This window comes from Phaethon aethereus, assembly GCF_964289735.1.
Source record: "Phaethon aethereus genome assembly, contig: HAP1_SCAFFOLD_774, whole genome shotgun sequence".
In the NCBI taxonomy this organism is placed as follows: Eukaryota; Metazoa; Chordata; class Aves; order Phaethontiformes; family Phaethontidae; genus Phaethon; species Phaethon aethereus.
In genome coordinates this window covers 1-11,857 of record NW_028113853.1, presented here as the reverse complement: position 1 = coordinate 11,857, position 11,857 = coordinate 1, and the positions used below count along the sequence as shown (strand labels likewise).

General features: G+C 69.8%; 2 protein-coding genes across 2 annotated transcripts; one reads left to right on the top strand and one right to left on the bottom strand.

Annotated features, from left to right (window-relative positions):
* Positions 1 to 656: 656 nt before the first annotated feature.
* On the top strand, positions 657 to 1,697 carry LOC309416262 (lipid transferase CIDEB-like; the record flags this gene model as incomplete). Its single annotated transcript, XM_082015833.1, has 3 exons — positions 657 to 806; positions 1,153 to 1,340; positions 1,574 to 1,697. Coding segments are annotated over 3 exons (462 nt in total), but the record flags the coding sequence as incomplete, so codon positions are not given.
* Positions 1,698 to 2,279: 582 nt separating this feature from the next.
* Positions 2,280 to 7,172, bottom strand: NOP9 (NOP9 nucleolar protein; the record flags this gene model as incomplete). The annotated part of the gene is made up of 10 exons (XM_082015832.1): positions 2,280 to 2,437; positions 2,518 to 2,623; positions 2,903 to 3,121; positions 3,522 to 3,632; positions 4,103 to 4,243; positions 4,687 to 4,876; positions 5,487 to 5,628; positions 5,752 to 5,931; positions 6,130 to 6,522; positions 7,049 to 7,172. 10 exons carry the CDS (start codon positions 7,170 to 7,172, stop codon positions 2,280 to 2,282), a joined length of 1,764 nt encoding a protein of 587 aa, XP_081871958.1.
* Positions 7,173 to 11,857: the final 4,685 nt, after the last annotated feature.

The following is an 11,857-nucleotide window of genomic DNA, read 5'->3' as shown; positions in this document are numbered from 1 at the left end:
CCGGTACCCCCCGAATGCTCCTGGGACCCCCATAAATGACGTCAAAGCTGCCTAATTGCCCCTAAACTACCCCTAATTGCTCCCGGGACCCCCCCCCCCGGGACCCCCGAATTGCCCCGGGACCCCCCACGCACCCCTTTGACCCCGTAATTACCCCCGTTGCTTTCTAATCGTTTCCGGGGTTTTCTTCATTGCCCTTGGGACCGCTCCCGAATTCCTCTCGGATCTTTAATTCCCACTCAGAAGCGCCCCCCCCCCCCCAGTTGCCCCTGGGATCCCCAAATTGTCCCCAGCAGCATCTCGCTGCCCCTCGGCAACCCCCCACCTTTCTGATCGCCCCCCCCCCCCGCTATGCAGTGGCTCCCAGGGCCCCCCCAAATTGCTCCTGGGGTGCCCCTTCTTACTCCTGAGCTCTTCTCAGCCGCCCCTGCGATGCCCCCGTGCTCCCCAAAACCTCCGATTGCCCCCAGCCCCCCCCCCATGGCCACCCTTGACCCCTAGTTACCCCTCGGCATCACCTCAACGGCTCCTGCCCCCCCCCCCCAGTTCTCCCCCAGACACCCCAATCGCCCCAACAGCATCTAATTGCCCCTGCGTCCCCCCTGTTGCACCCCCTGGGACCCCTAATTGCCCCCCCCCCCCCCCCCCCGGGGCAGGCGGGGGAAGCGCTGAGCCTGGGGCCGCTCGTGACGCTGGTGCTGGCGGAGGATGGGACAGCGGTGGAGACGGAGGGGTTTTTCGGGGCGCTGCCACCCCACACCCCTCTCATGGCCCTGGCACCGGGGCAGCGCTGGGAGCCCCCCAAGGTGAGACCCCACTGGGACCCCAAATACCCCAGTGGCCCCCCGATGTTCTCTCCCAGGCCCACCTGGGGCCCCCAGTTGCCCACTGGGACCCCCAAACCCCCCTGCTCCTTCCCAGGGCCACCCCGTTGCCCCAGGACTCCCTACAGGTCCGCAGGAGCCCCAAATCTCCCCGAGGGACCCCAGGGATGCCGCAAGACCTCCCCCCACCCCCAGACTCCCAGTAACCTCGCTGGACCCCCCCAAGCCCCCACCGCCCCCCAAGACTCCCCAGCATCCCAGAAGACGAACACCCCCCCCCCGCCCCCTGGCACCTAATTGCCCCCCCGACCCCTTTTCCACCCCCCAGGCCAGGGAACGCTGGGAGCCCGGGATCCCCCCGGCACGGGGGTCCCGCCCCGGGGACGAGGTGGCCCGGGTGACGGTGGCCCTGACCAGGGCGAGTCCCCAGGACCTGGTGGGGCAGCTCCGGGTGACGGCGGCCGTGAGGGGCCTCCGCTGCGACGTGGCGGGGCTGGGCCCCGAGCGGCTCCTGAGGTACGTGGGCGGGGTGGGGGGGTCCTGACCCGCGGGGAGCCCCCCCGGGGCGGGACGGGGACCCGTTGATCCTTCTCCCCCCGGGGGTTCAGGTGGGGCGGGAGAAAGTTTCCCCCCGTTGGGTCATTATCTGCCCCACGGGGGTCTTCTCCTGCCCCATAGCGGGTCAGGCACCTGGCCCATGGGGGGAGTCCCAGGGGGGCAGCTCCGAGCCCCCTTCCGGCTCCCCCCAGGGAGCTGCTGCGGCTGCTGGCGGCCGCGACGCGCGCCGTGGGGCAGAGCCTCCTGAGCCTCTCCGCCGCCCTGCGCCACCTCCTCGATGCCGCGCCGCCCCGGAGGGTCCCCTCCGCCCGCTGAGCCCCCCTCCTGCCCCACGGCCCCCCCAATAAAGGGCTGACCAAGCACCGGGGGAGGGGCGGAAAACCCGCTGCTGCGACAAAACGGCCGCCGCGGGGGGGAGGGGAGACGACGAAGGGCATTGTGGGAAGGAGGAGGAACGGCGGCATCCCCACAGAGACGGACAAAAACGTGGAAAAAGCGTCAATTCACAGGGAAAAACAGGTGTGGGGAGGGCGGGCGCAGCCAACAGTCGGACAACAGGCAGCAGAGTGTCACCGCGGCCCCTCCCCTCAGAAAACTCTATGGTGCTCGCGCCAGGAAGGGCGCCGGGGGTGTCCTCTCTAGCATCCGGTTCGCCAGCAGCTCCGTGGTGCGGCGGCCCTTCTAGCCAGTAGCCCTCCAGTGACTCGGTGGTTCGGTGGTCCGGAGCCCACCAGGCGAGAGCGCAGGAGAACCAGAGCGGCGCCGGGGACCGCTACGGTCCGCCGAAACCCGGGGGACGCTCCCTCGCTGCCCCCGGCTCCTCTCTATGTCCCACGCGCCTCCAGGACGGCGCCTCTCTGTCGCCCGGGGCGCCACTCTACTCCCCCCGGAGGGGTGTCAGTCCTCCAGGAGGGGTCCCAGGAGGCCCCGGCGGCGGTCGGGGGCCGCTTGTAGCTGCTCCCACAGGCGGCGGCGGCGGAGGAAGAGGTCGAGGGCGAGGGTCCGGGCCACCCCCCGGCCGTGGGGGTCGCGCTGGAGGGCCTCACGCTGGGAGGCTGCGAGGGAGGGGGCGTTAGGGCGGGGCCTGGGTGCGAGGGTCCCCTCCGTCACCCCCTTCCCCAGCCCGGGCACTCACCCAGCTCGTCAGCGATGGCGGCGCGGGCAGGGGCGGACGCTGAGGCCCAGACAGCGTCGAGGACGCGACTGCCGTTGCGGTGACACGCCAGCGAGAGGAATTGACCCTGTGGGGGCGAGAGCAGCGCGGGAAGTGACATCAGCAACAGGAAGAGCCTTAAAAGCTTCAGGATGGGCCACCAACATCCCCCATTTTGTTAAGAGAGGGGCTTGAAACCCCCGCACAGCACAACGGGGAGCCACGAAACTACCATTTGGTTTTGAAAGAGGGCTTGAAACCACCCCAAAACACCCAGAAAATGTGAATCTTGCCCCAAAATGCTGGCGGGGGGCTCTGAAAACAGGGCTTCGGCCCCGAACCGGTGCTGGGGACACCCCCCCCTTACCTTGAGCTTGCGGAGGAGGCGGCGGCGGGCACGGGTGGGGACAGTGGGGGAGGCGAGGAGGGCGTCCCAAACCCGGCTGCCGGGGGGGCTGCGGGCCAGGGCGGCCAGCGCGTGGGGGGGCAGCGCCTCCAGCCCCCTCAGGACGGGCCCTGGGTCCCCGAAGTGCAGCAGGTGCTGGAGGAGGAGGGAGCCGTGGAGGGTGACGGGGCCCAGCGAGGGCTGCGAGGGACAGAAACGGGGGAAATAACGGGGTGTGGGCAGGCAAGGGTGCCGGGGGGCCCCAAAAGCTCCCCCGGGGGCAGGTATGGAAGCGTAAGAGGCGTTCGAGGGAGCATAAAGGGGGCTGGGAAGATAAAGGGGCGGCAATTCCAGGCACGGGGCACAGCCAGGAGACAGAAAAGCCCCGAAAGCCACCCCGGGGGTCGCGAGAGAGAACAAGCGGGGCCGGGGGGTGAATAGGGGGGCTGGGGGGTGCAAGTTTGGGGGGGCGGAGGGGAAGGACAGAAGTTGGTGGAGGCCGGGGGCAAGAGAGGGAGCGGGGGGGCAAGCGGAGGGACGGGCAGGGCAGAGCAGGGGGGCGAGGGAGCCCCGCCCGCTCCCGCCCTTCCCCGCCCCTCACCTCTGGCTCCACCCCCTCGGCATCCTTGTCCCCGCCCCTGAAGGGGCGGAGCCCAGCCAGGAGCCCCACGCAGGCCTGGCGTCGCTCCCGTGGCTCCCAGCAGCCAAAAGCCTATTGGAGGAGAAATGTGAGGTGGGCGGGGCTCGGGAGGGGCCTCTGAGGGGCGTGGTCGGTGTGAATGGGGCGGGGCCTGGGTTAAGTGGGGCAAATCCCCCCCCACCGAGGACGGGCACTAGGACCAAGGGGAAGCAGCACATGCTTCAGGGCGGAGCTTCCCAAAAAGAGGCGTGGCCTACTTAAAAGAACCAACACCACTTAAAGCAGCAACACCCCCTTAAAGCGGGCTGTGCTTTGCCGTGGGGCCACCCCCTGCACCGGCTAATAGGGAGCCCGCATTGCAATGGTAGGCGGAGCTTTGTGGGGGTGTGGCCTGCCTGAGGGGGCGGGGCTTGCCCACCCTCAGTAGGGCCCCTATTGGGGTCCAAGGGCGGCCCTTTGCGGGGTTCGGGCTGGGCTTGCTGACAAAAGGGTGTGGCCTAAAGGGGCGTGGCTTACGTTAAACGACGGGCATCGCGGCCTACCTGGAAGAGGCAGCGCAGCGCCTCCTGCTGGAGGCCGGGGTGGCGGCGGCAGGCGCCCAGCAGGGCTGTGAGCACCCCGGGGTGGCCCCGGGCCAAGGGCTCGTCCAGGGCAGGGCCCAGCTCCGACAGCACCTCCCCCACCTGGGGGAGGGGCGGAGCCAGCATCAGCCCCGCCTCCTCTGTGCCCACGAGCCCCACCCTTAGTTCCACCCACACAGATGCCAGGCCCCACCCCACCTGCAAGCCCCGCCTTCCCCAGGACCATCTGCATAAGCCCCGCCCTGAAGCACCCCAGCCGATTGGATCTCCCTCTAAGCCCCACCTTCTGGCCCACCCAATAGACTGCACCTCTGCCTCATAAGCCCCGCCCCCAAGGACTAGTGCCCAATAGCCCCACCCACACATACTCCCCTCCCTCATTAAGCTCTGTCCCAAACCTCCCAGCCAAGAAGCTCCACCTTCACCCGACAGGCCACACCCCTTTAAGCCACACCCCCACCTTTCTCTTTCCCAAGCTCCACCCCTTTGTGGCCCCTCCCTCCATCCCTGCCCCTCCTAGCCCTGCCCCCTTAGGCCCCACCTACCACATCTGCGGGGGCGTGGTCCAGCAGGCGCTGCAGCCCGTGATTGGCCACCCGGTGCGAGGCCACGCCCTGCAGGTGGCCCTTCAGCTGCTGCCGGAAGAGCTCCCGCAGGTGCTGGGGTCCCACCACCGACATGGCCGCCTCCAGCAGCCGACTGCGCTCGGGGTCCTGCAGCCCCCACACCAGGGCGCTGGCGACGGCCAATCAGAAAAGGGCAGCTGGGACCCGCAGCCAATCAAGAGCCACGTTCACTCCCCCAAGCAATGGGAAGCGGTCCCCCGGGCAGTGCGGCCTATCACAGGCCAGCAACGGTAGAGCGCTAACCAATGAGGAATGGTCTGGTGGCTGGTTGGTCAATGCAATTTGAAGCCCTGGCCAATGAGGGCGGAGCCTAGGGGCTGGCTAGCCAACCAGCTGCTGCCTTTAGAAAACAAGCACCAATAGGAAGCAGGCCACGACCCCAAACAGGGCCTGAGACCTCCCAGCCAATCGGGAAACAACCCCAGCAAAGCCCCCAATCGCTGTGAAGACACCCTGAGATCGGCTAGCCAATCAGGATGCGGTACTGCAAACCCCCAGCCAACCAGGAACCGGCCCCAGGGAACTCTGACCATTGGCGAGAAGAGCGGTGACCAGCAAGCCAATCAACGCAGGACACCTGTGACCTCCCAGCCAATCAGAAATCAGCCCTAAACACCTCTCAGCCACTGGAAAGGCAACCTCAGAGTCAGCTGGCCAATCAGCACCCCCACAGCCCAACGCCCCCCCCAGCCCTGGCGCAGGGCCCAATGGGAACTCACCTCTCAGCAGGGGCGGGGCTGGGGGGGGCTGGCTGGCCAATGAGCGCGTCGCAGAGGCGGGAGCAGGCGGGCGATTGGCTGTGGTGCAGCACCTCCAGCGCCACCTGCAGGCAGAGGCTGGCACTGGCCGGGGACAGCAGGGCTGGAGGGGGGACAAGGGGTGAACTAGGGAGCAATTGGGGGGGGGGGGGCAAAAGAGGAGGGCAGTTATGGGGCAGTTATGGGGCAGGGAGGGGGTACCCGGCCCCCCCGCTGGGGCACTTACCGGCCAGCTGCTCCTCGAAGGCCTCCGCTAATTGCCCCAGGAGGGGCGGGAAGGAGGGGGGAAGCTCCGCCCCCTCCACCGCTGCCCCCGCCCCCTTGAGGGTCAGCTCCGCCCCCTTGAGGGTCAGCTCCGCCCCCGTGTCCTCTGCCCCCGCCCCTCGGGGGGGCAGCTTTGGGACTCCTGGGGGTAAAGCGGCAGAGATGAGGCAGGGGGGCAGGGGCAAACCCGCGCCCCCCATTGCCCCCCCCCATAAATTACCCTCCACAGACCTCACCAAATGCCCCAGGTGCACCCCAGCCTCCGCCACTGCCCCCCCTAGACCCCCAAACCTCCCCAGCCCCCCTCAGTAGCCCCCCCCAGACCCCTCCAACACCTCACCTGCCCCCGGGGTGCCCCCCAGCACCCGCAGCAGCGCCCGCACCACGAAGCTGCCGGCCGGGTGCCGGGCGAAGGCCACCAGGTTGTCCCTCACTGCCGCCGCCAGCTGCCCCACGGCTGCCTCCACCTGCCCCACGGCTTCATCCGCCTGCCCCACGGCCTCCCCCAGGGCTGGCAGCACCCGCCCCAGGGTGGCCTCCAGCACCCGGGCCCCCAGCGGGTGCCCGGCCGGCCCCCCCAGGCCCCCCACCACCAAGGCGGGCAGCACCCGCCCCAGCGTACCCAGGGGGGCCTGGGGCAGCAGCGCCTGCAGCACCCGCGACCCCCCGGGGTCCAAGGCCACCCCCGGCCCTGCCGCCACCGCCTCCGCCAGCACGTTGGGGGCAAAAAGGGCTGCAAAGGAACAAAAACCAGGAAAAATTCCTTGATTACCAGCAACGCACGTAAATATCTGTCAAAAAGCAAAAAAAACCCTCAACACCGTTTCAACACCCAGTTATTTAACCCCAAGTGCAATTATTTAACCCCAAAGCCACTTATTTAACCCCAAAGCCACTTATTTAACCCCAAACTCCCTTATTTAACCCCAAACCCACTTATTTAACCCCAAACCCCCTTATTTAACCCCAAACTCCCTTATTTAACCCAAAAGTTCCGGATGTGCCTCCCCAAGACCTACCCAACACCCCCAAAGCCCCACAGCATCCCTCCAAAGCCGCCCACAGACCCCAAAAACCCCTCAGGGAACCCCCAAACCCCTACAGATCCCTCTGGATCTGCTTATAGTCCCCCCAAGCCCCCCAGGATGCTGCCGCACGTGCTCACAGACGCCCAAAACCTCTCAGGAAGGCCCCGAACCCCGCTCGGAACGCCCCGGGCACCCCCAACTCCCCCCAAGCGCTGCCGGGCCGCCCCTCACCGAGCTCCTCCGGGCTCAGCCCCTCCTGCAGCGTCTCCAGGGCCCGTCGGAAATACCCGGCGGCGTCGGGCTCCAGCCGCGGCCCCGGCCCGGCCTCGCTGCGCGGCCCCCGCCGCACCCCCATGGCGGAGGAGAGGCGCCGCTTACCCAGCATGCACCGCGAGAGCGGAAACGCGGCGTTGACCCCCGCGGGCCGCCGTAGGGCGGGGGGGCAAAATGGCGCCGAAGGGCCGCCTCGCTGTATCCCAGCATGCCCCTCGGCACCGCCCCCTCTCCCGGCAGCCCTTGCGCCGGCCCGGCCCCTGCTGCCGCCTCCGGCTCCGGTTCGTTCCCGCTGGGCCTTTACCGGGGGGTGGGGCTGGGGGCGGCCCCGGGCGCCGGGACCCGGGACCCTGACTCTCGCTCTCTCCCACAGGTGCCGGACCCCCACCCCGAGCCGTCGCCATGGTGAGGAGCCCCTCCCGACCCCGGGAGCACCCACCACCCGCCCCGGCATGGACCCCCCCCGCCCCACGATGCGCTGGGCCGCCACGGTGGCTCCCAGTGGCCCCCAGTGCTTCCCAGTCACCCGCCAGTCCCGCCCAGTTCCTCCCAGTGGCCCCCAGTGCTTCCCAGTCACCCGCCAGTCCCGCCCTGTTCCTCCCCAGTGCTTCCCAGTCACCCGCCAGTCCCGCCCTGTTCCTCCCCAGTGCTTCCCAGTCACCCGCCAGTCCCGCCCAGTTCCTCCCAGTGGCCCCCAGTGCTTCCCAGTCACCCGCCAGTCCTGCCCGGTTCCTCCCAATGGCCCCCAGTGCTTCCCAGTCACCCGCCAGTCCCGCCCTGTTCCTCCCCAGTGCTTCCCAGTCACCCGCCAGTCCCGCCCTGTTCCTCCCCAGTGCTTCCCAGTCACCCGCCAGTCCCGCCCGGTTCCTCCCCAGTGCTTCCCAGTCACCCGCCAGTCCCGCCCGGTTCCTCCCCAGTGCTTCCCAGTCACCTGCCAGTCCTGCCCGGTTCCTCCCAATGGCCCCCAGTGCTTCCCAGTCACCCGCCAGTCCCGCCCTGTTCCTCCCCAGTGCTTCCCAGTCACCCGCCAGTCCCGCCCTGTTCCTCCCCAGTGCTTCCCAGTCACCCGCCAGTCCCGCCCTGTTCCTCCCCAGTGCTTCCCAGTCACCCGCCAGTCCCGCCCGGTTCCTCCCCAGTGCTTCCCAGTCACCCGCCAGTCCCGCCCGGTTCCTCCCCAGTGCTTCCCAGTCACCCGCCAGTCCCGCCCGGTTCCTCCCCAGTGCTTCCCAGTCACCCGCCAGTCCCGCCCGGTTCCTCCCCAGTGCTTCCCAGTCACCTGCCAGTCCTGCCCAGTTCCTCCCAGTGGCCCCCAGTGCTTCCAAGTCACCCGCCAGTCCCGCCCGGTTCCTCCCCAGTGCTTCCCAGTCACCCGCCAGTCCCGCCCTGTTCCTCCCCAGTGCTTCCCAGTCACCCGCCAGTCCCGCCCGGTTCCTCCCCAGTGCTTCCCAGTCACCCGCCAGTCCCGCCCGGTTCCTCCCCAGTGCTTCCCAGTCACCTGCCAGTCCTGCCCAGTTCCTCCCAGTGGCCCCCAGTGCTTCCAAGTCACCCGCCAGTCCTGCCCGGTTCCTCCCCAGTGTTTCCCAGTCACCCGCCAGTCCTGCCCTGTTCCTCCCAGTGGCCCCCAGTGCTTCCCAGTCACCTGCCAGTCCTGCCCGGTTCCTCCCTAGTGCTTCCCAGTCACCCGCCAGTCCTGCCTAGTTCCTCCCCAGTGCTTCCCAGTCACCTGGCACCGCCTCCCAGTCAGCTTCCAGTGACAGCTAGCTCTTCCCAGGCAATCTCCGTTCTATCCCGGTGTCTCCCAGCGACGCCCAGAGCTCCCCCCATTCCTCCCAGTCGTGTCCCCCCCCAGTGACCCCCAGTGCCCCACAATGCCTTGCAGCACGGCCGCCTGAAGGTCCGCCCCCCAGACGCTGCCCGCCGCCGGCAGCGGGAGGAGAAGCTCCGCCTGTACCGCTCCGCCATGGCCACCCTGCTGGAGAAGGTGACCTCTGACCCCTGACCCCGGCTGCCCCTGACCTCTGGCCCCGCCCCTGCGGCTGTCGGTGACCCCTGACCCCGCCGGCTGACCCCTGACCCTTGACCTCTGCCCCCAGCGGGAGCGGGGCGAGCTGGACGCGGAGGCGCTGGCGCTGACGGGCGCCGTCCTGGCGGCCAACCCCGACGTGGGAACGTGCTGGAACCTGCGGCGCTGCGCCCTGCCCCCTGACCCGGCCGACTGGTCAGCACTGGGGGCACTGGGAGGGCATCGGGGGGCGCTGGGGGGGGCCCGGGAGGGGATTTGTGGGGCCCAGGCAGTATTGCCACGGACTGGGAGCTACTGGGAGGAGATTGGTGAGCGCTGGGGGGGGAACTGTGGAGACGGGGGGGCGCTGGGATGTGCTGGGAGGCGATTAGTGGGTACTGGGGGGCACTGGGAGGTGCTTTAGAAGGGGTTTGTGGGTGCTGGGGGTGCAGGGACGGGGTTTACGGGCGCTGGGAGGTTACTGGGTGGTGCCGGGGAGGGGGGCACTGGGCGGAACTGGGCTTTACTGGGCTGTCGCTGGGGTCACCGCAGGGTGCCGGGGGAGCTGTCCTTCGTGGGAGGGTGCCTGGGGGTGAACCCCAAGTCCTACGGGGCCTGGCACCACCGGGGCTGGGTGCTGCGCCGCGCCCCCGTGCCTCCCCCCGCCCCCGCCGAGCGTGCCCTCTGCGACCGCTTGCTGGCCGCCGACCCCCGCAACTGTGAGCGCGTGCCGGGGGGCACCGGGGGGCACCGCGGGGGGGTCGGGGGGCTTTGAAGGGGCTCGGGGGGAGTTCTGGGGCGCCGGGGGGAAGCTTTGAAGCCCGGGTATGCGGCTTAGAGCACGCTGGTTTATACTGGTTTGCGGCAATTACGGGTTGGAGAGAGTCTAGAGACACTGGTTCGTACTGGGATGCACTGGGGAGAGAGTTTGGGGGTGCTGGGCCCCGCTGGGAGGGATGTAAGAGCGCCTGGGGCGGTCGGTGTGTGCTGGGAGGGAACTGGGGCTTGCTGGGTTATACTGGAAGGCAGCGTTGGGGGTGTCCAGCCACAACGCCTCAAAGTTAGAGGCAGCTGGGGGGTTGCTGGGCTTACTGGTTTATACTGGGGGTTGGTGGGAGAGGGTCGGGGGGCGTTGGGACCTACCGGGAGAGGCTTTGTGGGGGGAGAGCTGTAGCGGGAGCTGGCGGCACAAAGCCTGGGGGGTCTCAGGTCGTGGCACGAGGGGCTCTTCGAGCGACGGGGGGGGCTGGTTTACGCGGGGAGCGGCCGAATCAGGGCTGGGGGGCTCAGGGCGGGGCGCCGGCGCCCACCGGTCCTTACCGGTGGCCCCCAGTCCACGCCTGGGAGCACCGCCGGGCGCTGGCGGCCGAGGAGGACCCCGAGGCCGAGCTGGCCTTCGCCGGGGCCCTGCTCAGCCGCGACTTCTCCAACTTCTCCGCCTGGCACCACCGGGGCCGGCTGCTGGCGCCCGCCCGGACGCCCGGACTGCCGCCCCACCGCCTCCAGGCGGGTGAGTGTGTCCCCCCCCGGATCCCGGTGTCCCTCCCCGGCGCCGGGGTCCCCTCGCCGACCCCCCCTCCCCTGCTCCCTGCAGAGCTGGAGCTGGTGCAGAACGCCGTCTTCACCGACCCCAACGACCAGAGCGCCTGGGTCTACCTGCGCTGCATCCTCTCCCGCGGTACGCACGGACCCCCCCGGACGCCCGGGACCCCCCCCGGGGCGCCCGGGCCCCCCCTCTGAACGCCCGGGTGCCCCCCCCCCAGCCTCTCCCCCGCCGCGGATTCTCTGCCTCTACGTCAGCCGGGAGGACGCGACGCTGGCGGCGACCTTCTCCCGCCCCGTGGTGGTGAGCGCGGGCGCCGGGGGTCCGCGTCGCGGGCGCCGGGGGTCCCCCCTCAACGCCTGCTTCCCGCAGGTGGGGACGGGGAGCTCGGCCTTGAGGGCGACGGTGGACGGCTCCGCCCTGCCGGGGGCGTGGCGCTCGGGGGAGGGGCGGCCACGCCCCAGCCACACCTGGGTATCCGCCCGGAGGCGGGGGGTGGGGGGGGGGACCCCCGGGTGGGGGGGGGACCAGCCGGGCGCCGGGGCTCCTTAACGGGACTGGCAGCTCTGTGACCTCCCCCCCGACCTGGCTCCGCCCCCTGCCCGGCCCCGCCTCCACTTCCGGGTCACCTGGGAGCCTGACCCCGCCCCCCGCGAGGTGACGCTCCTCCCAGGTAGGAAGCCACGCCCCTTTCCCCCGTGAGCCCCGCCTTCTTAAAACCGCGCGCCCTTCTCCAATCACGCCCGTGCTTCCTAGAGGAGGACGAGGCGTGGTGGCAGGAGCCAATCGTAGCCCGGGAGCTGTTCTGGTAAGCCCCGCCCCCACCTCTTGAAGCCCCACCCCTTTTCACAAGCCCCACCCCTCCGATCGGCCACACCCCCTGCAAGCATTGCTCGTGAGACGGGGCGCTGCCCCTTTAAGCGCTCCCTGCTGGCCACGCCCCCGTTCAGGCACCAGGCCCTTCCCCTCCGCCCAAGCACCGCCCACCCACTGCGGCCACGCCCCCTTGGTTAAGCCCCACCCACCCACCGGTGCTCAGGTCCTCCGTCCCCCCCCCCCCATGGCTCTACTCCGGGGGCTCGGCCACGCCCCCGGAGGCTCAGGCCCCGCCCCGCCCGTCGGCCCCGCCCCAGGCCGGAAGTGGGCGTGGCCGAGGCCTCGGTGCTGGCGGCGCAGGCGGAGACGTGCCGGCAGCTGCTGGAGCTGGAGCCGCGCAGCCGCG